This window comes from Dendrobates tinctorius, unplaced genomic scaffold (genome assembly GCF_039654945.1).
Source record: "Dendrobates tinctorius isolate UK_male_01 unplaced genomic scaffold, ASM3965494v1 ptg000021l, whole genome shotgun sequence".
Taxonomy (NCBI): Eukaryota; Metazoa; Chordata; class Amphibia; order Anura; family Dendrobatidae; genus Dendrobates; species Dendrobates tinctorius.
Window position 1 is genome coordinate 26,159,272 of NW_027361689.1, and position 24,102 is coordinate 26,183,373.

The following is a 24,102-nucleotide window of genomic DNA, read 5'->3' on the forward strand; positions in this document are numbered from 1 at the left end:
CATGCAAGCAACATCACCCTCTTCTCCCCAGGCAGACCCCCCCTCCAGCATACACATGCAGCCCCATGCAAGCAACAATACCCCTTTTCCCTAGGCAGACCCTCCTCCAGCATGCAGCCCCATGCAAGCAACATCACCCTCTTCTCCCCAGGCAGACCCCCCCTCCAGCATACACATGCAGCCCCATGCAAGCAACAATACCCCTTTTCCCTAGGCAGACCCTCCTCCAGCATGCAGCCCCATGCAAGCAACATCACCCTCTTCTCCCCAGGCATACCCCCCTCCAGCATGCAGCCCCATGCAAGCAACATCACCCCCTTCTCCCCAGGCAGACCCCCTCCAGCATGCCCATGCAAGCAACATCACCCCCATTCTCCCCAGGCAGACCCCCCCCCTCCAGCATGCCCAGGCAGACCCCCGTCCAGCATGTCCATGAAGCCCCATGCAAAGAACATCACCCCCTTCTTCCAAGGCAGACCCGCCTCCAGCATGCACATGCAGCCCCATGCAAGCATCACCCTTTCTCCCCAGGCAGACCCTCCTCCAGCATGCACATGCAGCCCCATCCCCTTCTCCCCAGGCAGACCCTTCCTCCAGCATGCACATGCAGCCCCATGCAAGCATCACCCCCTTCTCCCCAGGCAGACCCTTCCTCCAGCATGCACATGCAGCCCCATGCAAGCATCACCCCCTTCTCCCCAGGCAGACCCTTCCTCCAGCATGCACATGCAGCCCCATGCAAGCATCACCCCCTTCTCCCCAGGCAGACCCTTCCTCCAGCATGCACATGCAGCCCCATGCAAGCATAACTCCTTCTCCCCCAGGGCAGACTCCCAGCTCGTGCCGCCCCTTCTGGTCACATGGGCATGACGTCAGCAGAGCTCCTTTATCCTCTACCAGGCTTCTCTCCCTGCCTTTGCTGTCAAAACACGCCCCCTCCCGGTATGACACGCCCTCGGAAATGACGTCACTCCTGGAAGGAGCCCATGCAGTCTAGCATTGGTTTGGTTGGTGACGTTCCCGGCGCTGTGCCGACCAGTTCCGGCTTGTGTGCTCACTGTGCTGGTAGACATGGCGGCTTTTGCAGGTGAGACAAATTCCCCGTATGGAGAGAGCTTCGTAGTGCAGTGACGTCTCACTGCCCTCACCAGCTGTGACCTGCGTGCACTAATGCAGCACTACAGGTATCAGCACGCCCTGCCAGTCCTCCCGTTATAACCTGTGGCCCCTCTGCAGTCACTGCTGTGTGATATTGGCCCCCGTATGTATGCTGGCGGGCGCTCTTCACTACGGATGTTGCTTTTGTTTTCTTGCATCCCCCTCAGCCGTTCGTTTCTCAGAGCTGGTTCTGGGGGACAAATAATTTTTGCCTTTTTTGTGTGAATTTTTTTTTTTATTTTCCTCTGTATTTTTTTTACATTTCTATTGCTGATATTGGGGGGAAAATGTATTAGAAAACTACGATCGCAACGTGCCACTGAAATACGTAGTAGATATGTTCCCTTCTCTGTAACTATTTTTTTAAGGTAATAAAAGTGATTCACAGAGCACTTGTAGACCATTTTATTACTGCTGATTGTCTCTGTAACTGGGGCTGGTATATTAGCTCCAGTTACAGAGCAGGTTCACCCTCTGGGCTGCACAGCGGAGCTGACGGGGGTCTCCTAACAGCTCCTGCGCCCTCCTGGCACCCGGGGGTCACTGTGATCGGAGCACTCCCTAATCCTAGTTTAGCTCAGCGATCAGTAAGGCAGAAGTGGTAATAAACCATCTCCGCCTTCTCTACCAGGAGTCTGGCTGTGTCTGAGAGTCGACTGACTCAGTATTGACGTCAAACATTATTGCTGAGCCTTAGGCTCATTATCTTGACTTTTTAATTAGTTGGGTGGTCCGGAAGACTAAGACTACGATATCGATGATGTGTCATCAGCGTCAGATTAGTAGGGATCATACACTCATCTCATCAGTCTTGCTGTGAGGTCCTGCACGTTCCTGTAGTACTCAGTGTATGGGGTACTTTAGCTCAACCCCTATTAAAGTGAATGGGAGCTGAGCCGCTATACCTTGAACGCAGCTGTGGTGGTCCGGCTTTATACATCGTGCACATCTGACAACAGCTTGTAATCAAGGGGGTCAGATTCCCATCAATCTGACATCTAAGGATTCGTCATCCATATCATAGCCCTGGACAACCCCTTTCAGGAGTTTAACAGAGAGAGCGGTATTTCTGCTTCGCTCCCATTAATGCCACACAGACATCCTGACTCTGTGCTGATGAGACTGAAGGGTATGGACACCTCTGGGGGCGTTTTTACTTAACTGCATCTAGTTCATGTATTATTGGGCTAAAAATTATTTTTGCACTTGGGTTTAATTAAAAATGTCCAACAGGTGGGATTTCTAACCTCCTCTGCTTCCCTGCACGTTTCCGGCTGAAAAACAAGTTAATGGAGAATCCATCAGCAAGCTCCTTCTAACATGGAGTTTCTAACTTTTTTTTTTTTTATCCGTCTTTCCAAGATCTGCTCAGTTAATTTATGGTAACAGACCACTTCACATGATCATAAACCAGCACAGAGGAGGTCAGATAAAAGATTTTCAAACTCATCAGAACTAGCTCCCTTATGGATTCTCGGTTAACTCATCAGGCAGCCAGCAATATGTCGAGATTATAGAAGGCAAATGGTGCAAAATTTTGAATGATGCTCAACTGCAAAAAATACATGTATTTAAAGGGGTTGGCTCACCTTGTCAAAGCGATGCCTCCTGGCGGCTCAGCAATGCCGCCTGACAAAGGTATCCATATTCTTTAGATCTGAGTGTTTGCAGCACCCTATAGGGCCACAATCTGTTGATCATGGGAGTGAGCGGAGATGGACCCAAACTGAACTGTCGTTAGAATCGTCCGGCCATCAGTGTTAAAGTCCTGGAAAACCCAGACGGACATGATGACATCCAACTCAAAATAGGCAGCATACACCCCGAGTGGTGGACGCGTAAAAAAAAAAAAAAAAAAGGCATTTTCTCCTGTCTCCCTCCTCTGCGGCTGCATTAATAGGTGAATATTGGAGAATTGTAGAATAATGAAGCCGATTACTGCTCGGGTCTTATTGGCCCTGAACTTGACAAAGAAAGCTTTATAAACGTATGATCGTGCCCACCAGATTACTTTTCTGTGACTTATGGCATCAGTGAGTGGGGGTCTGACAGCGGCGATCCGCCTGATATCCTGCGGCTCCGGATCATAGATTTTACTGATGAGCGCACTTTTATGTTGCAGAAATGGGTGTGATGCCGGAGATCGCGCAGGCCGTGGAGGAGATGGATTGGCTGTAAGTGTAAGCCGCGTGTCCGTATCCCATAGAAGAGCTGCGGGCTGTAAATGTCAGATCACCAGCCTCTGGCCAAGTACGTCAGAGTGCCCACTCTGCTGATGCTTGCCCACCCAGGAAAATGCCTACATGGTCACGTGGGCATCAGATCTGACCATGAAGTGATGAAGAAAGCGGCCTGTTCTCTTGGATCATGTCTTGTTTTATACCAGTTGGTGCCTGTGTGTCGCTTTCCTGGGGGAGTGAAGACTTTAATTTGCTTTTCTTTTTATAGTGGTTTAGTTACATTCTCTGTTTTATCTCATTCTTCAGTCTCCCCACTGACATCCAGGCGGAGTCCATACCCCTGATCCTGGGCGGAGGCGATGTGCTCATGGTGAGTTTGTCATAGTTGGCGCATATGTGCACAGCTGTCATTTATCTTTTTGGGCTCTATAGAGGTACAAACATGTAGGCGACAGGCGGCTACGTCTTCCAATGGCACCCAGCAGTACCATGCAATTGCCTCATGGGAGCCGTCCGGTGCCCGAATCGGTGTTCCGGGGGGTGTGATCTGACGCTTTAATGACATTTAGGGGTAGCATTAGTCGGAGCTCCGGTGGCGGGTGATGGTTGTATAGCACAACCCAGCTTGATACGCCGGTACCTGACATGTGGCATTAAAGAGGTTAAAGACCTGCGATATTTGGGGGGCAATCTTGGTAATTTTGCATTGGGACCCATTATTATGCTAATGTCCAGTTTGTCATTAACACTTTTTTCCCATTTTAGGCAGCAGAAACCGGAAGTGGGAAAACTGGGGTAAGTCCAGCTGTTATGTGGGTGCGCAGTCGGTCTGGGGATAAACAGAGTTTAGGGTTAGTTTTCCAGCCCCTCTCTCCCAAACGATCTAACACCCGGCGTAGAGCAAGACCCTACCAGGACAACCCTTGTGCACGGGTGTCAGACGGTTGCAGCATACACTGTCCCACAATGCAGGTTTCACCAGTATTCGGGGATGAATTTATTTTAAAATTACCCAATGAATTAGTTGCTACCAAACATTAAAGGTAAAGTGTGCAGTTTCTTCATAGGTGCATTTATTTTCAGTGTGTGTTGTGTAATGATTGGATGAAGATGCACGTTATTCATTACTTTAGGCTTTCAGCATACCGGTCATCCAAATTGTGTACGAAACCTTAAAGGATCAGCAGGAAGGAAAGAAAGGCAAAGCCTCAATAAAAGCTGGAAGTTCAGGTAACCCTCCTGAATATTCATGTCGTACATTCTTCTATTCAACATGCACTGGGTGTAGGGTTTCGCTCGTTGATAGATCTTAGGTAACGTTCACACAAGCGGTGCAGTTTTTGTACAGACACGTGCAGTTTTATTGCTTTCCATGGGTTGCACAACACAAAAACAAACTAATTATAAGCATAAATTCCGAGCCTTGTCCAGGCCCTGGCTACTCATAGACAGCTTAGCGAGCCCCAGTACGGTCACATAAATCTATCGTCCTTAGGAACCACTGATGCTTGCGGGGCTCTGGACATGGCCTGTGCATACTCTTCTCAAAGAGATTCTGACTTTTTTCTTTTGTCAAAGCGGAGTGGGGTCCCAGGAGGCAGGCTCACTGTTTCACAAAGCTAGCGGTGGTGGTAGGAGTGAGGCGATGCTACGGGCTCCGAGCTGGAAGGAGGGGATGTTCGGCTGCGTGATGTTGTGGTGAGCCTTGAACTTCCACAAAATGTCTGCGGAGTCCCCTGCACTTCACATTCTTTTCACCGTTGTAAGAGGTGGCGCATGCTGCCGAGATCTCAATCTGCACATTTCTCCGAAGTCCACCGCAGTGAAAAGGATTAAAAGTGCAGAGACCCCGACAACATTTTTTGAATGCCCAGAGCCCACCACAGCCTTGCATCGGCCTACTCCTGCCTCTGACGCCAGCTTTATGCACATATCTGTTAGTATATACTCTTTACCTTTTCTGAAAGGCCACAGAGGCTGCAACACCATTAAGCAAATGGCACCACTAACCCAAGACCAAGGAGATCTCGAAACAACACCATGAAGACCAAGGAGATCTCGAAACAACACCATGAAAACCAAGGAGATCTACAAACAACACCATGAAGACCAAGGAGATCTCCAAACACCATGAAGACCTAGGAGATCTCCAAATAACTCATGGAGAAAGTTGTTGAGAAAGACAAATCAGCATTGGGTTCTAAAAAAAAATCCAATCTCTGATTCCCTGAAGTACCATCAAATCCATTAACATCAAATGGCTCCTTTCGTTTTGTGTTTGCCCTAAGACATTTGGGAGACTCCCCAAATGTATGGAGGATGTTGCTCTGGTCAGATGAGACCAAAATTTAACATCAAATGGCTCGTTTTGTGTTTGCCCTAAGACATTTGGGAGACTCCCCAAATGTATGGAGGATGTTGCTCTGGTCAGATGAGACCAAAATTTAACTTTTTGGCCACCAAGGTAAACACTGTTTGGCATCAAACCAACACAGCTCATCACTCCATGAACATCATCCCCATAGTGAAACATGGTGGTAGCAGCATGAGGCAGTGGGTATGTTTTTCGACAGCAGGGACAATCTGTTTCAGTCTGTCAGTGATTTGACACTGGGACGGAGGTTCACCTTCCAACAAGACAATGACATAAAGCATACTGCTAAAGCAACACTCGAGTGGTTTAAGGGGAAATGTGTAAATGTTTTGGAGTGGCCTAGTCAAAACCCAGACCTTAAAGGGAATCTGTCACCCATATTTAGTGATATCATGTAAAGATATCACTAAATTGTGCGTCCCATAAGGATTCTATTCGGGCTTTTGACTCCCCCGACCCCGCACCTTTGAGGCATAAATACCGTTTTTAGCTTGTTGGTGATGCATGCAAATCGCTGCGGTCCGGTCCGATGGGCGTGGCTTAGTTGTCTTCTCCCTCCCCACCTCCTTGGCTTGCTTCACGTAATCTTTGTCTGTGAATACCACAGACGCCCTTGGTTTCCGTGTCTGCGCAATGTAAAGGCGATTTGGATGCATCACCAACAAGCTAAAAAAGGTATTTATGCCTCAAAGGTGCGGGGTCGGGGGGAGTCAAAAGCACGAATAGAATCCTTATGGGACGCACAATTTAGTGATCTCTTTACATTATATCACGAAATATGGGTGACAGATTCCCTTTAATACAATGGACAATCTGTGGTCAGACTTGAAGATTGCTGCTCACCAGAGGAAACTATCTAACTTGAAGGAGCTGGAGCAGTTTTACCTTAGAGGGAATCTGTCACCTATTTTTTCGTATACGAGGTGCGCCCACCGCCATCAGGGGCTTATCTGCTTCATTCCTAATGCTGTAGATGAGCCCCCGATGTAACCTGAAAGAGAAGAAAAACGAGTTAGATTATACTCACCCAGGGGCGATCTGCGTCCGGTCCGGGTCCGATGGGTGTCGCGGTCCAGTCCAGCGCCTCCCATCTTCTAGCGATGACGTCCTCTTCTTTGCTTCCCGTTGCGGATCCGGCACAGATGCAATTACATTACAGAATGCTGTAGATAAGCCCCTGATGTCGGTGGCCGCATCTCATATACGAAAAAATAGGTGACAGATTCTCTTTAAAGAATGGGCAAAAATCCCAGTGGCAAGATGTGGAAAGTTCACAGAGACTTATCCAAAGCGACTTGCAGCTGTAATGGCCACATAAGGAGGCTCTACAAAGTGCAGACTTTAGGGGGGTGAATACTTAAGCACATTGAAGTTTTCTTTTACTTCGTCCTATTTGTTAGCGTCACGATAAAAAGAAAACCAAATGTTCACAGTTGTAGGCACGTTCTGTACATGAACTGATGCAAACCCTCCAAAAAACCATTGCAATTCCAGGTTGTGAGGTAGCAAAACACGAACAATGGTAATGGGGTGAAAACTTTCACAAGCCACTGCAGTAATCACATATTCTCTACAGAGATCTGCTTGTGTCTGTTCATATTCACATTATGGGTCAGATTTATCAAGTGTGTAAAAGAAAAACTGTATATTACCCATAGCAACCAATCACAGCGCAGCGTTCATTTTACCAGATCAGTATTTATAAATGAAAGCTGCGCTGTGATTGGTTGATGTGGGTAACAAAGCCAGTTTTCCTTGTAGACACTTTGGATAAATGAGGCCCTATATTTCTGATTATTAATGGGGCTGTCATTTCACTTTATAGTCCTGCTCCGGACATTGCATTGGTCATTAAATATGTCTCTTTCTATTTGTACGTAGTGCTGAATAAATGGCAGATGAACCCATATGACAGAGGATCGGCCTTTGGTAAGTTTTTATAGTTCACCCGCCATGGCTTTTACATAGTACAACCCCCATGTAAACGCGGCGGTGTGTACAATGCCGTAAAAGTCCATGTTCAGAATCGCCCATGGGAAGTAACATGTTGGCTGCATTGCTGTTCTTGTGCACCCTCGTCTAGATGAGCCCTTAAAGGGAACCTGTCATGTAAAAAAAATGCTATTAACTTGCAAATATGGAGTTAATCTGCATGGTAATAGTGTCCTAAAGCTGCTCAGCTGCCGGGACAAACGGAACTTTATTCCTCCCTGCAACCTTTGGCTTTCAGTCATTAGGGTGTGGCCGGATCGGCTTCAGTCACCGCTCAGTGCCTAGTGGGCACAGGCTGTAACCACGCCACCACGTCTCAGCATCAATGCCAGCTGTCAGTCTGTGCCGGGGCTCTGTTATCTGTCGCTCACTATCCACTGAGTACTGAATTAAGCTGCGCCAGCCGCACCCCTATGACTGAAAACCTGAGGCTGCCAGGAGGAATAAAGTTCCTTTTGTCCCGGCAGCAGGGCTCTCAGTGCGGGCGCCGGGCAGCTTCAGAACCTGTAGATTAACCCCATATGTGCTTAAGGGTAGGCTAACACTAGGCGTTTTTTGAGTGTTTTTTTTTTTTTTTTTTTTTTTTTGTTTCTGCAGCTAAACCTTATCTCTTGGCAGGAAAGAATCTGTAGAAAAAAATGCTTCTTTTACTTGTGTTTTCAGGGCGGTTTTGATGCTTTTTTGCGGCGGTTTTGGCATGCTAGATTTGTCTGTTGTGCATACTGATAGTTATGTGCTGGAGAAAAAACAAGTCCTATTCTATATTCAGGTGTTGGCACAAAAAACGCTGCAAAACCTGGTACCTTCGTTTGGTGCATATTTTTTTGTTTTTTTCGCGTTTTTCCACCACCCATTTAAGTCAATGGATGAAAGAGCATGTCACTTGTTTCAGTGTTTATGTCCAAAAAACCAAGCAAAGCGCAAAATCCTGATGGAAAAAAAAAAGCCCAATGTGTGTGCTTGAGATTCCTGAAATCTCATAGGCTTTGCTGGTACTGTAAAACGCAGACGAAAATTAGCATAAAAAAGCAGCAAAAATGCCCAGTGTGAACTTAGCCTTTTAGCGGTTTTTTATTTGACGGATTCCCTTTGAGCGGCTTGGTAGAATCTCGGCCGATGGCTGTCAGATATTTCAGCTAAATTTCACCAAGAGTGTTTGTTCGCTGTGTGCGATTCCTATATTCATTTTACTCATTTATATAGCACCATTAATTCAACAGCGTTTACAGATATCAACATAAAACTATGTTCACGCGTTGTGCTTTTGCTGCGTTTTTTATGGCAAATACAACCTGCTTTTTACACTGCCAGTAAAAGCTGTGAGACTTCAGAACAGGGCTGTGGAGTTTGAGGCCATTTTGGTGGAGTCGGAGGTTTGACTTGCTGACTCCACAGCCCTGCTTCAGAAATCTCATGCACACGCTTGTCTTTTTCCCTGGCTGATTTGGAAAGCTGCTGTGTTTTTGGAATTTGCAGATGTCAATTCTTTCAGCCTTTTTTGCACTTACGGAAAGTAATGAGAAATTGTAAAAAACGCAGAGTAATTTTATTAAACGTGCTCAAAAGTAATCGGCACCAAAAAGGCAACGAAAATGCTGAAAACTGGGTGTTTTTTTTTTTTTTACTGCAGAAAGAGCAGGTTTTAGCTTTTGAAAAAAAAGTAACAAAAATGCAACATGTGAACATTGACTAACCCTGATCACTGCCTGCTGATGTCAGACCATTCATTCTTGGGCTCCCATAAGTGCATAAAAACATCTTTCTTCATGCATTAGAGACAGGCATTATTAATCTCGATCGTCCTCCGTGTGACATCCTATTAATACGTGGCCAGTTATTTATAAGCCCCAATCCAGAATCCTAGGTAACAGAATAGCAGTGTATCTGTGAATATTGGATGCCCCGTAGGTGAGCCTTTATTTCCTGTGCACCCATAGACATGACTAGGCGAGTGACATCCGAAATATGGAAGTAACCCCAATTGAATAACATTGGTCCGAGTGCTTTCAGTTTTTTACACACCCGTCACTTGAACCAAAATAGGGTGGTGTGAACTTAGCATTACGCTGATGACTGGCACGCCATGTAATCCGACTTTCTTCCTCTCAGCTATCGGAGCAGACGGCCTCTGTTGTCAGAGCAGAGAGGTGAAGGAGTGGCATGGCTGCAGGTCTACCCGAGGAGTCAATAAAGGTGAAGTGGATAGGATTCTCTATTGTTATAGCGGGGGTGATCTAGTTTTTCATTATTTTATTCTTTGCATATATAGTGCTATCATATTCTGCAGCGCTTTACAGTCATCGCCACTGTCCCCATTGGGGCTCACAATATAATTCTCTATCAATATGTCTGGAGTGTGGAGGAACCCACGCAAACACGGGGAGAACATAAAAACTCCTTGCAGATGTTGTCCTTGGTGGGATTTAAACCCAGGTCCACATCTCTGCAAAGCAATGGTGCTAACCACTGAGCCATTATTTGCACATTGCTGACATCTGGTCTCCTGCTACAATAAGAATCATATCTATGTCTAAAATAGTTATTGGATTTTAACAGGAAAGTATTACTACGAAGTCTCCTGCCACGACCAGGGATTGTGCAGAGTGGGTTGGTCTACCATGCAGGCCACCTTAGATCTTGGTGAGTTGAGATTGGCGACACACTTGTCGTTACAACTTATGTCATCCATTTTTGTCACATCCCTTTATATTGCTTTTATGTGCCCGTTTAGCTGATTTTATTAACTTTATACATACTGTGTGCATGCGCGTGTGTTTATGTATAATTGGAGAGAGAATTGTGTTTGTGTATATATATATGTTTTGTCTTTCTTGGCTCACATCCAGCCTATATTACTGGGAGGGAGACACAGCTCACACCCAGCCTATATTATTGAGAGAGACAAACTGCTCAATTCAGCCTATATTACTAGGAAAGACTTTGAGCTCACATCCAACCTATATTACTGAGAGAGACTCACTGCTCACAACCAGTTTATAGAGACACAAAGCTAACTTACAGCCTGAATTAGGAGAGACACACAGAGCTCACTTTCAACCTATATTACTGGGAAAGACAGTGAGCTCCCATTCACCCTATATTACTGGGGAAGAGACACTGCTGACATCCAGTTTATATTCATGGAAGAGACACACAGAGCACATATACAGGCTATATTACTTGGAAAGACACACTGCTCACATCCAACCTATATTAGTGGGAGAGACATGGAGCTCCCATCCAGCCTATTTTACTCTGAGACACACTCGGCTCACATCTATCCTATATTACTAGGAGAGAAACACAGCTCACATCTAGGCTATATTAGTGGGAGAGACACAGAGCTCATATTCAGTCTATACTACTGGGAGAAACACACTGCTCACATCCATCCTGTATTACCGGGAGAGATATTGAGCTCACATCCTTCTTGTATTACTGGGGTAGACGCAGCTCACTTTCAACCTGTATTACTGGGATAAACAGACTGCTCACATTCAATCTATATTACTGGGAGAGACACACTGCTCACATTCAGTCTATATTACTGGGAGAGACACACTGCTCACATTCAGCCTATATTACTGGGAGAGACACACTGCTCACATTCAGCCTATATTACTGGGAGAGACACACTGCTCACATTCAGCCTATATTACTGGGAGAAACACACGGATCACATTAAGTCTATATTACTGGGAGAGACACACTGCTCACATTCAGTCTTTATTACTGGGAGAGACACACTGCTCACATTCAGTTTTTATTACTGGGAGAGACACACTGCTCACATTCAGTCTATATTACTGGGAGAGACACACTGCTCACATTCAGTCTTTATTACTGGGAGAGACACACTGCTCACATTCAGTTTTTATTACTGGGAGAGACACACTGCTCACATTCAGTCTATATTACTGGGAGAGACACACGGCTCACATTCAGCCTATATTACTGGGAGAGACACACTGCTCACATTCAGTCTATATTACTGGGAGAGACACACTGCTCACATTCAGCCTATATTACTGGGAGAAACACACGGATCACATTAAGTCTATATTACTGGGAGAGACACACTGCTCACATTCAGTCTTTATTACTGGGAGAGACACACTGCTCACATTCAGTTTTTATTACTGGGAGAGACACACTGCTCACATTCAGTCTATATTACTGGGAGAGACACACTGCTCACATTCAGTCTATATTACTGGGAGAGACACACTGCTCACATTCAGTCTATATTACTGGGAGAGACACACTGCTCACATTCAGCCTATATTACTGGGAGAAACACACGGCTCACATTCAGTCTATATTACTGGGAGAGACACACTGCTCACATTCAGTCTATATTACTGGGAGAGACACACTGCTCACATTCAGTCTATATTACTGGGAGAGACACACTGCTCACATTCAGTCTATATTACTGGGAGAGACACACTGCTCACATTCAGCCTATATTACTGGGAGAGACACACTGCTCACATTCAGCCTATATTACTGGGAGAGACACACTGCTCACATTCAGTCTTTATTACTGGGAGAGACACACGGCTCACATTCAGTCTATATTACTGGGAGAGACACACTGCTCACATTCAGTCTATATTACTGGGAGAGACACACTGCTCACATTCAGTCTATATTACTGGGAGAGACACACTGCTCACATTCAGTCTATATTACTGGGAGAGACACACTGCTCACATTCAGTCTATATTACTGGGAGAGACACACTGCTCACATTCAGTCTATATTACTGGGAGAGACACACTGCTCACATTCAGTCTATATTACTGGGAGAGACACACTGCTCACATTCAGTCTATATTACTGGGAGAGATGCTTCCAGAAGGGAACAATCTTTGGATCTTGGGTCAAGGGGCATGGAAATGACTGACTGATGATTATATGCTTAACCTTAGTGCAATTTTTGTTAACCGAAAGTATTGAGTAGCGAATGTCAAAATGTTTTCCATGTGAAAGGTGCCCATAGCCTTTACGTTTTCTTACTTGGGGTTTGTAGTCGCTTGCCCATAGTCTTGTCCAGGTAATCTGTGTGTTTGATGTATAGTCTATAAACTTTTAAGCCTTTTTTTGTTCTTTAGGAACGGACAAATTTGGCTTTGGTTATGGAGGAACAGGGAAGAAATCCAACAATAAGCAGTTTGATAATTATGGCGAGGTAACACCCAGGCCTTTAATTCTAAGTTAAAAGAAAATCAAAAACAAAAAAACAAACCTTTTTTCATTCAATTAGTTAAAAAGTTAAAAAGGATCACCTCTCATGTCTGCTACGGAAGATAACTTTTTATGTCAGTATTGAGCTTTTCCTCAGTTATTCTTCCTGGAATTATATGAATGAAGGGACATTGAAATGTTATTCGCCTTGTAAATGGGGAGCGCCTCGTGTTATCTGCACTAGTTGGGTAAGTGTTAGGCTTTGTAGTGACAAGCCCCTGACTAGTAACACCTAATTTCTTCAAAAATTTGTAGGAAGAGTAACAGAGGAACTGCAAGGTGCAGAATTGTTATTTCATGGTGGTTTCAATTAATTATGAAACAGACGTGTCAGGAGATATTGTGTCCTCTCTCAAGGGGTTTCCCTACAATTACCAGTAAGAAAGTAATTTTAATTGGTAACTTTGAGCCATTATAGCTTCTTTCCGGTTTTGATAAATCAAGTTTCCATGCTTCAGTTGATATAAAAAAGTAAATGTGCCTTACTCACGCTCCCTGGATCCAGGTCTGAGTCTCCAGTTGTTTGTCTATAGCCTATCATCATGTTGACAGCGCTGCAGCCAATCACTGACCCTGAGCAGCTCTTAACATCTACTCATGCAGGACCTCTGAGCTCACTGGCTGCCGTGCTGTTGACGTGATGTCAGCCCTGCAGACAATAACAGACACTGGTAGCGGAGACTTAGCACTGGACCAAGGGAAGGTGGTGAGTAAGGCACTTTTCTTTCTCGCTTCATTGGGGGACACAGGTTACCATGGGTGTATGCTCCTGTCGCTAGGAGGCTGACACTATGCAAATAAGAAAAAGTTAGCTCCTCCCCAGCAATATACACCTACAAACAGGCCCAAATTACCTCAGTTTTTGCTTAGTGTCTGAAGGAGGCGGACCTGGATCTAACACCAGATCCGCAGTGTTTTTTTCCTTACAGGTTTTGTGTGCGTTTATTAATCATTTCACCTTTATTTTTGAGATACAGCTCTTCGGGTAACAGGGTGCAGATTTCTCACCCTGTTTTCCCACATTTAAGCGACCGAGAGAGCAGTGTGGTGTCACCCACATCGCCCACTCTGGGACCCGCTGTCAGGACTTTGTCCCCTGTCCCCCGTTGGGGTGTTTCAGGGCGACTCTCGGTGGCCAGTCCTTGCCTTATCCCCTCCTCACCCCTGAGAGGAAGACGGTGGTCTCAGGTGGTGGCCTTCCCTCTTATTCCCAAAGGGTGACTCCGGAGGGAGGATCTTACTCCCAGGACCCTCTCTATCCCGAGGGCTCCTGATGTCATCCTCAGCCATGAGCAGGATCAAGAAGCAGGTAGTAGGTCCCCCCTCCCCAAAGCACCCACCGATAAACCCTGCAGCACCCACCGGTGTGCTCCTGCTTCTCCCTCTACTCAGGACGCACTTTCAAATTCCGTGCTTTTTTTCTTATAGCGCGCGCTGTCCGGCATTTTTACAGCCGCCTTCTTCTGGGCTGCTCTGTGTTAAGGCCACGGCCCCCTCGCCGGCGTCGGCCAATCAGCGCTTTTCTTTCAGTTTACAGCACCGGACACGCCCCCTGCCTCCGTTCGTAGGTCCCGACACTGACATTATGCTCATAGCAGGCTGGTCACACCCCCACAGGCGTACCAGCCTATCGGGACACCGCTTTGTTTCTTCGGCCGGGCACGCCCCCTTCCTTTTTGGCACGCTTGGCCTGACTGGCCAATTACAGGGGGTCCCTAAGTTGTTAACCCCGCCCACCGTTCAGCATGTCTCGTGACTCAGAGTGCACAGCTGCCATCTTGTGCTCCTGCAGCGTCTTCTCTCTCTCGGGGGACTCAGATACCTGCCTCCTCTGCTTTCCTCTCCCCTGGCCATCAGTTAGCCCCCCTCAGCAGTATCGCCTCCATAGCGTTGTTCTGCAGTCTTCACATACGCTCTACCTATGCCCAACCCTGCAGGGGCCTTTGGCTATATCCCTACGGTAGTTCACTACGCTTGTGCCCGCTGTAAGAGAAAGTGGGCTTCAGGCCAGCCTTCTCCTTTCTGCCCGTTCTGCTGTCCTTCCACCATGTTTGCCCCTCAGGACACCTCTTAACGCCCTGGATGAGAGCACTCCCCCCACCTCCAGAGTGGACTGTTGCCATGTCCCAGTCAGTATAAGGTCTGTCCGTTGCCATGTCTCAGTCCGTATCAGACTTCACCAAAATATCACAAGCCCTGGTACAGGTCCTGGAACGTATGCCGCATCTCTCTACCGCCACCAGCGCTCCGAACACCTCTCACGGTGATTCACACGCAACTGACCACGACCTCCACAGGGACAGATGAGGAGAAAGATCTAGGAAGCGGACTCTGTCTAGCTCCTCCTCAGATTCAACAGCACTACGGGTGCTCCTTTCTGCCCGTTCCCCCTCCTCGGAGGCGGACGTCGGGTCAGACATAGCCTCTTTGTCATGGTCTGACTGATGCAGATCACACCTCTAGAACGCACGACATGGTAGATAGCCTTATTTCAGCTATTGTTCAAACACTTGAAATAAAGGAGGAAAATGCTACTGTTCAAGATCAATCCGTTTCATTCAAACGGGTAAAACGTCCTTCCAAGCTTTTTCCCAATCACGAGTTTGAGGTCACTACCTCTAGACACTGGGAACATCCCTGGAAACGCTTCCCGGGAAGAAAACGTCTAGACATCCTTGAACCCTTTAGTCCTGACCTTGTCAGCAAATGGTCAGAATCTCCTAAGGTGGACCCGCCAGTTTCACGCTTAGCATCTCACACAGTCCTGTCCATTCCCGATGCGGCGTCCCTCAAGGACGCTACGGACAGACAGATTGAGTCTCTAGCCAAATCAGCCTTTGAGGTGTCAGGCGCTTCTTTTTGCCCAACTTTGCCTCCTCATGGGTGGCGAAAGCAATATCCGTCTGGGCCAAGATACTTCGTTGAGGCATTGTGGCGGCAGCTCCCACACAAGAGCTAGCAGATTTGGCAGACCAAATTGCAGATGCGGGTAAATACTTGTTGAATGCCGCCCTGGATGCTGCTGCTTGCTCAGCAAGGGCAAACAGCAATATTGTTGCTATTCGCCTCATCCTTTGGTTGAAGGTGTGGAATGCAGATCTGTCCTCCAAAAAATCTCTCACTGGCCTACCTTTCCAGGGCGCCAGGCTCTTTGGGGCTAAGCTAGAACAGATCATCTCGGATGCTACCGGAGGCAAGAGTACTTCTCTGCCCCAATCCAGGCCATGATGCCCTTTCAACAGAAAAGGTCCCCAGCCTTTTCGGCCCTTTCTGCCTTTCTCTTCCTCAGGTGGATCCCTCTCAGCAGGACCTTTCTTCCGCACAGGGAGAAAGAAGGAAACCTTCCTTCAAACCTGCCCCTCGCTGGAGGTCTAGAAGCTGCCCCTAAGTCCTCCAGATCTCGCGGCCACAGATTTTCCTCTAAATGACGGGTCACCCCCACCTGAGAATCTTTCCAGGGTGGGAGGCAGGCTTCTTCATTTCAAGGAAACTTGGTTGACGGCGGTCGACGCCTAGGTCAGGGAGATTGTCACATCAGGCTACAAAAGAGAATTTTCTTCGCCCCCAAAAGGACGTTTCTTCCTCTCTCGTCCACCAAAACAGCCCTCTCATGTCTCAGGGTTTTCCCAGGCTGTCTCTTCCCTCCTAAATGGTACCCGTTTCTTGGCACGAACGGTTTTTCGGGTTTTACTCAAGCCTAATCGTAGTCCCAAAAAAGGACGGTTCCCTTTCCCCGATCTGGCACCTCAAACAGTTGAATCGTCACCTTCGGGTTCGCCACTTTCGTATGGAGTCCTTGCGCTCGGTGATCGCCTCTGTGGACATTCAGGACGCTTATTTGCATGTTCCTGTTTGTGTGCAGCATCAAAGGTTCCTCAGGTTTGCCATACAGGCGTGCCATTATCCGTTCACGGCTCTCCCATTTGGTCTGGCGTCCGCCCCCAGGGTCTTCATGAAGATCATGGCGACGGTCATGGCCATCCTTCATTCAATGGGGATTCTTATAATCCCTTATCTTGACAATCTCCTGGTCAAGGGTCCATCTCGCCGGGACTGCTATCACAGCCTCCAGATCACTCTGGGCTGGATAATCAACAAACAGAAGTCGACCCTGATCCCAACTCAGCATCTTGTATTCCTGGGCATGGAATTCGATACCAGCCAAGCTCGAGTCTTCATTCCAAAGAAGAAATTTTTTGTCCCTCCGACAGGGGATCAAGGCTCTAAAGCGCCCCGTCCCTCTTCCCTTTCGGCTCTGCATGAGAGTCCTGGGGAAGATAATTGCCTCCTTGGAAGCAGTGCCGTATGCCCAGTTTCACTCCTGCCCTCTCCAGCTGGCCCTCCTGTCTGCTTGGGACAAGACAACGATCTCCCTGGACCATCCAGTGCTTCTGCCTCTCAAGGTGAGGCAATCCCTAACTTGGTGGACGCTTCCCAACTCGATCCTACGCGGAAGATCCTTCCCATTCGATGGCAGATCATCACCACCGATGCCGGTCTCCTGGGTTGGGGAGCGTTTTTTCTCCATCTGACAGCGCAGGGCTGCTGGGATGCTCAGGATGCTCTCCTCCCAATCAATCTCTTGGAGATCAGGGCAATCTTTCTTTCCCTCATCTGCCGGCAGTCCATCCTCGCGGGGAAGCCGGTCCGCATCCAGACAGACAACGCCACGTCCGTGGCGTACATAAATCACCAAGGCGGAACTCGCAGCAAGCAGATCATGCTGGAGGTGGTGAAGATTCTGCGTTGGGCGGAAAGCCATGAACCCGCCATATCAGCCTTCCACATTCCATGAGTGGACAACTGGGAAGCCAATTTCCTGAGCTGTCAAGGGCTCGTGTCAGGCGAATTGTCTCTCAACCCCGCCGTCTTACACCAAATTTGTCTGAGGTGGGGCGTTCCGGATGTCGACCTCATGGCGTCTCGAACAAACCACAAGGTTCCCCGGTATGTAGCCAGGTCCCGGGATCCGATGGCTGTGGTTGTGATCCCGTGGTCCCAGTTTCGCTTGCCTTATCTGTTCCCACCCCTCCCCTGATCCCAAGAATCGTAAAAAAGATAAAGGCAGAAGGGGTCCCCATTCTGTCAGTTGCTCCGGACTGGCCACGGAGGGCCTGGTATGCGGAGCTAGTGAACATGCTCTCCGACGTTCCCTGGAGGCTACCAGACAGTCCAGACCTTCTATCGCAAGGGCCCCTCTTCCACCCGAATTCTCGGTCTCTGAATTTAACGGCATTGCCGTTGAGGCCGCGGTACTGAGGGACGCAGGTTTTTCCCACAAGGTCATCCAGACCATGATTAAGGCAAGGAAGCCAGCGTCATCACGCATCTATCACAGATGTTGTAAAGCCTTCTTTCGGTGGTGTGAGGTCAACAGTTTGTTTCCTATGACTTTTTCTCTCCCCTCCGTTCTGGGTTTTCTGCAGACGGGTCTCGACTCCGGCCTTTCCCTCAGTACCTTAAAGGGTCAGGTGTCCGCTCTGGCTATCCTCTTTCAAAGGGATCTGGCTTCTCTACCCCAGGTGAAGACTTTTCTTCAGGGTGTCGCTCACATAGCACCTTCTTACCAGTCTCCTGTCGACCCATGGGATCTGAATCTTGTTTTGGGTGCCCTCCAGCATGCGCCTTTTGAGCCGATTCAGGATATTTCTTTTTCCCTTCTCTCATGGAAGGTCGCCTTCCTTGTCGCCATCACCTCGATGAGGAGGGTCTCAGAGTTGGCAGCATTGTCCTGCCGTTCCCCTTTCCTAGTTTTGCACCAGGACATGGTAGTCTTCAGACCGGTTCCGGCCTTTCTGCCAAAGGTAGTCTCTGCTTTTCACATCAATGAGGACATCGTCCTCCCCTCTCTGTGTCCCTCTCCAGCTCATACCTTGGAGAGATCCCTTCACAAGTTGGACTTGGTCAGGGCTGTTCGAATCTAGCTTGCTAGGACTGCTCCCTTCCGTCAGTCCGATTCCGTTTGTCGGAAAGGATTTCCAGCCTCCAAATCCACCATTGCTCATTGGATTCGTTTAGCGGTTCTGGAGGCATACCGCGTCCAGAACAAACAGCCTCCTCCGGGGGTGAGGACTCACTCTACCCGGGCTGTGGGAGCTTCCTGGGCTGTTCGTCACCAGACTTCGGCCTTGCAAGTTTGCAAGGCTGCTAACTGGTCGTCCCTCCATACCTTTGTAAGATTTTACAAGGTAGATACTCGCGCCTCTGCTGATGCAGGCTTGGGTAGGAAGATACTGCAGGCGGCGGTCTCTCACCGGCCGACCTAAGTACCCTTCTCTCAGCATTATTTCCCACCCTTGGGACTGCTTTTGGACGTCCCATGGTAACCTATGTCCCCCAATGAAGCGAGAAAGAAAGAGAGGGATTACTTACCGTAAAATCTCTTTCTTGGAGCCTTCATTGGGGGGGACAGCACCCTCCCTTAATGTTGTACCGTGTTGGCCAATGTGCCATTGTTTTGGCTGGTACATAGGTTGAGTTCTTATAGTAGCTCCTAATACTGCTTTTGCACCAACTGAGGTAATTTGGGCCTGTCGGTAGGGGTATACTGGTGCGGAGAAGCTAACTTTTTTTTCTTATTTGCAAAGTGTCAGTCTCCTAGCGACAGCAGCATACACCCATGGTAACCTGTGTCCCCCAATGAAGGCTCCAAGAAAGAGATTTTACGGTAAGTACCAAAAATCCTTCTTTTCTAAACAATTTGCACCCGGTTTAAAAAGGGGGTTTTCTGAAAAGAGAACACATCTCTAAACTTTTTCCATAGCAGTTGGTAATTCTTACCAAATGCTCTTGCGACATACAGTAGTAGATAAAACAGAATAAAAGTTATTAAAGGTATGTTCTAATCTTTCAGATCCTATCCCAGTATGTAGTAGGTATAATATTATTAGCAAATACCTTCAATTAGAAATGGTGTATAGTTTTCCTGATTTGCTATGTCTTTCACCCTGTGCAGGGCATTGCAGGACCTTGGGTATACATGGTTATGACCACTAGCAACAAACTGTCACTATATCAGTGGTTGTAACCATGGAAACCAAAGGTCCTTCAATACCTGCACGTGAGGAAAGAGACATAGCGAATCAGAAAAACTATACTACATTGGAGGTATTCACTAATGTTATTATACCCATTACCATATTTTTCGGACTCTTAAGACGCACCGGACCATAAGACGCACCTAGGTTTTAGAGGAGGAAATTGGAGGGAAAAAAAAACTGAAGCAAAAAATGTGGTCAATTCTTTACTTAATATCCAATATCCTGTTAAATATGGTCCCCTCATCCCCATCCTGGTATGCATGGCCCCTCATCCCTATCCTGGTATGCATGGCCCCTCATCCCTGGCCTGGTATGCATGACCCCTCCTCCTTATCCTGGCATGAATGATCGCCCTCATCCCTATACCGGTATGCATGGCCCCATCGTTATCCTAGTATGCATGGTCCCATCCCTATCCTGGTATGAATGGCCCCATCCCGGTCCTGGTATGATTGGCAGGGACGTCATGCGCTGCTCACAAGCAGAGCAAACCGTCGGGAATACTCACTGGGACTGTTCATCGCAGAGAGCAGTGAGTGTTCATTGCTCTTCAGTAGCGCATCAGCCACCGGCTTCCTGCTGTTAACGACGGTCACGTGTGCCGATACTTAACAGAAATGAATATTCATTTCTCTTAAGAATCGGCAAACGTGACCGCCGGTAGCAGTAGGAAGCCTGTGGCTGACGCAGTACTGAACAGCAATGAATACTCATTGCTCTCTGCGATGAACAGTCCCGGTGAGTATTTCGGCAGCTGTGCTAGCATCCCTGCCATGTTCTGCTTACAAGCATTAAGTAGCTGCTCGCAACAGAGCAGGACACTGCGAGGGGGTGGAGGAAGATAAGTGTAATGGTTTGGTTTTTTAATCTTTTCTGATGGGGCAATGCATAACAAGACCGGGATGGGGTCAATCATACCAGGACGGGGATGGGGTCAATCATACCAAGACCAGGATGGGATCAATCATACCAGTCATACCAGGGCCGGGATGGGGTCAGTCGGGCCGGGGAGGGGGCAGTCGGGCCAATCATACCTTGATGCCAAAAAGAAATGAATATTCATTTCCCTCCATGCCCATGGGTGTGGAACGCAGTGAATATTCATTTCTCTTTAGCAGCGGGCACAGGAGTTAGCCGCAGCCGCCGGCTCCTGCCTCTGTGAACCGCTACTCCGCCTAAACTGCTCCCCCACCTCCCCACCACTGCCAGAGCCAGTACATCCGGACTATAAGATGCACCCTCCATTTCTCGTTCGCCTTATTGGGGGACACTGAGACCATGGGTGTATGTTGCTGCCACTAGGAGGCTGACACTATGCACGAAAAAAGGTTAGCTCCTCCTCCGCAGTGTACACCCCACCGACCGGCAGGAAGTTCCTCAGTTTAGCTTAGTGTCAGTAGGAGGTGGACACGGGTCTTTCATTAGACCCATATCTACCTCGATGTGCGTCGTTCCTTTTCAGGTTCCAGGAGCGATAGAGTGTGAAGAGTCACAACTGTACTCCCACAAAGAGGCTATGAGTACGGCGTGTACTGCCACCCCGTATCCTCTTAGTTCTCCGGGCGGACCACAGGCTGAGCACAGGTGTCGTGCCAGCGGAAACAGATGGTCCTTGCCCTCTGCCTCCCACCCACTCGCCCACCAGAGCCTGTCGGTTGGACGAGGCGCGAATACGTAGAAGATGAGCAGACAGCGTGGGATATAGAAGGTACCTTTATTGGAGCACCGGACCATAAAGCCACAAGATGACCCAGGAGCGGCGCCAAAGTAGCGCCGCAGATTCTCGCACTGCTCGCGCCGTCTGACGGTCGCCGCATCCCTTTTTGGCCCCAGCGGCGGTGCGGGCCTTCTTTACCCCACCGCCGGTATTGTGAGGGTTGCGTCTGGGAGCAGGGCTATGGCGGCGTCTCCTTTAGGGGCGGAGGCGGCTGCGCCGCAGTTCTTCCGCGCCGCCCCGTGCTGACAGGCGGCCGCCATTTTAAAATTTAGTCCCCGGCTTCAGTTTGGGCCTTTGCGCCCGTCGCGGCCACGCCCCCGTTCATTATCATAGGCCGGCTGCGCTCCCGCCCGTTCCTAAGCCCTCCCACCGCCTCTCTAGTCTTGTGGCTGGGAAGGGGGAGGAGGCGGTTCTTCCCTCTGGTGCAGGCGGCTAGCTCCGCCTTTCTTCTTACACCGAGACCGCGCTTTTTGATTCCTCACATCAGGCTGCCGCCATCTTTGCAGCCTGACAGCCGGAGACTACAGCAGATGCCATCTTTCGGGGACACCGGACCGTGAGTAGTTCTGCAACTGCAGACTGACACCCTACCCTGTCTTGCTGTCCCCCAACCCTCCAGCACTTCCGCAAGTTTTTTTCGCATGCTCCTCTTGCAATCGCGAATTCCCCTCTGCCGGGACTGCAGCAATCCCGTTCAGCAGGATGCTGTCCAGGAGCCATCTACTGCGCCACGTGAAATCGAACCCCCCCATTCCTGGCTGGGCCTCGTCCCTTTCACAATCTGTGGCAGACCTCACCAGGGTGTCTCAGTCCCTAGTTGGCCGTTCTTGATAAGTTGTCCCTGGACACTTCTGCAGGGTCCAGCAGGTCGCAAGACGTTCCATCTGAGCCAGCTAGCAGATGCCGCGAAAGGCCCAGGCAGGATCCACGGCTGGAATCCTCTCCTGGTCTCTCATCGGCACCTAGTCCTTCCCAGCAGTCGCCCTCCCGTGCCTCCTCACCCGAGTCAGGTGAAGCGTTCTCGGATATGTCCTCTGAAGGGATTTTAGAGCTGGATTCTGACCAGGACGCGGACATGAAGGTTACGGTACAGAACCTCATTGCTGCGATTAACCACACCTTCGAAATATCTGACTCCCCTGCGAAATCCTCAGATCAGGAGGTTTCGTTCAGACGGGCAGAAACACCATCCAGGGTATTCGCCTTCCACTCTGAGTTTGGCAAGATCCTTGCCAGGGAAAAAGAAAATCCGTCCAGGCGATTTCAAAGAGGGAAGCGTCTCGGCATGCTGTATCCGTTGGCTAAAGAGCTCACTGACAACTGGTCTGCTTCCCCGTCGGTGGACGCACCCGTGTCCAGACTTTCTAATAACACGGTTCTCCCGCTTTCAGGTGTAGCGTCACTATAGGATTCTAATGATAGAATTATAGAATCCTTGGCAAAGTCAGCATTCGAGGCGGCTGCAGCGGCGCTATGTCCAGTCTTTGTCTCATCTTAGGTGGCAAAGGCCATAGCCACTTGGGCAGACGATCTCCGTAAGGGCATCCTAGATAAGGCCCAACCAGAGCAATTGACCGATCTGGCCAACCAGATTTCCCATGCAGGGGATTATCTGCTTTCTGCTTCCTTGGATGCCGCGTCTCGCGCTGTTCAGGCGTCAAGCAACGTTGTGGCAATCCAACGTACAATTTTGCTCAAGGCTTGGCAGGCGGACTTGTCTTCTAAAAAGTCTCTTACCAATCTGCCTTTTCAGGGAGCGCATCTTTTTGGGTCCCAGCTGGACCAGATTATTAAGGACGCCACTGGAGGCACGAGTTCTCTCCTCCCTCAGTCCAAACCTCGCAGACCCCCGCCAAGGCGTCAGTTTCGGCCCTTTCGGGCTTACCGCCACTTCAATACGGCAGAGAACTTCTCTAACCAACAAAGACCACAGGTACGCCAGGATAGAAAGACTGTGTCCTTCAGACCCACTCCCTCCTGGCGATCTCACTCCTCCCAGGGCAGACCCTCCAGGTCCAGATCTGGACGGTCCACGTCAGCATGACTGTCAACGAACTCCCGAGGGTCCCTCCCAATTGGGAGGTCGACTCCGTTTCTTCAGGGATTCCTGGCTGGCCTCAGTAGAGGACGCTTGGGTCAGGGAGCTTGTATCTTCAGGGTACAAGATAGAGTTCATTTCTCGTCCACGGGATCGCTTCTTCGAGTCCCGTCCTCCAAAAGATCCAGCCTTAGTTCCGGGGTTCTTGCATCCATCGCCTCTCTCCTCAGTTCCGGGGTGATTGTGCCCGTACCCGATTCAGAACATTTCACAGGGTTTTATTCAAACCTGTTCGTGGTGCCGAACAAAGGCGGGACAGTTCGCCCCATCTTGGACCTCAAATTACTCAACAG

The 24,102-nt window shown here is 48.8% G+C and overlaps 1 protein-coding gene across 2 annotated transcripts in view; it reads left to right on the plus strand.

Moving 5' to 3' along the window:
- The first annotated feature begins 921 nt into the window (after nucleotides 1-921).
- Nucleotides 922-24,102, plus strand: part of DDX1 (DEAD-box helicase 1) — a 52,759-nt gene continuing 29,578 nt past the window's right edge. Inside the window, exons 1-9 of one of the 2 annotated variants that reach the window (XM_073568251.1) lie at nucleotides 922-1,087; nucleotides 3,281-3,332; nucleotides 3,645-3,708; nucleotides 4,104-4,133; nucleotides 4,472-4,568; nucleotides 7,594-7,641; nucleotides 9,814-9,897; nucleotides 10,261-10,344; nucleotides 12,822-12,898. In XM_073568251.1, the coding sequence (XP_073424352.1) occupies nucleotides 1,072-1,087; nucleotides 3,281-3,332; nucleotides 3,645-3,708; nucleotides 4,104-4,133; nucleotides 4,472-4,568; nucleotides 7,594-7,641; nucleotides 9,814-9,897; nucleotides 10,261-10,344; nucleotides 12,822-12,898 (552 nt within the window). In that variant the 5' untranslated portion in view covers nucleotides 922-1,071. Of the gene's footprint in view, nucleotides 1,088-1,125; nucleotides 1,185-3,280; nucleotides 3,333-3,644; nucleotides 3,709-4,103; nucleotides 4,134-4,471; nucleotides 4,569-7,593; nucleotides 7,642-9,813; nucleotides 9,898-10,260; nucleotides 10,345-12,821; nucleotides 12,899-24,102 lie in introns of those variants that run through there. The other variant, XM_073568252.1, reaches the window with a different exon arrangement.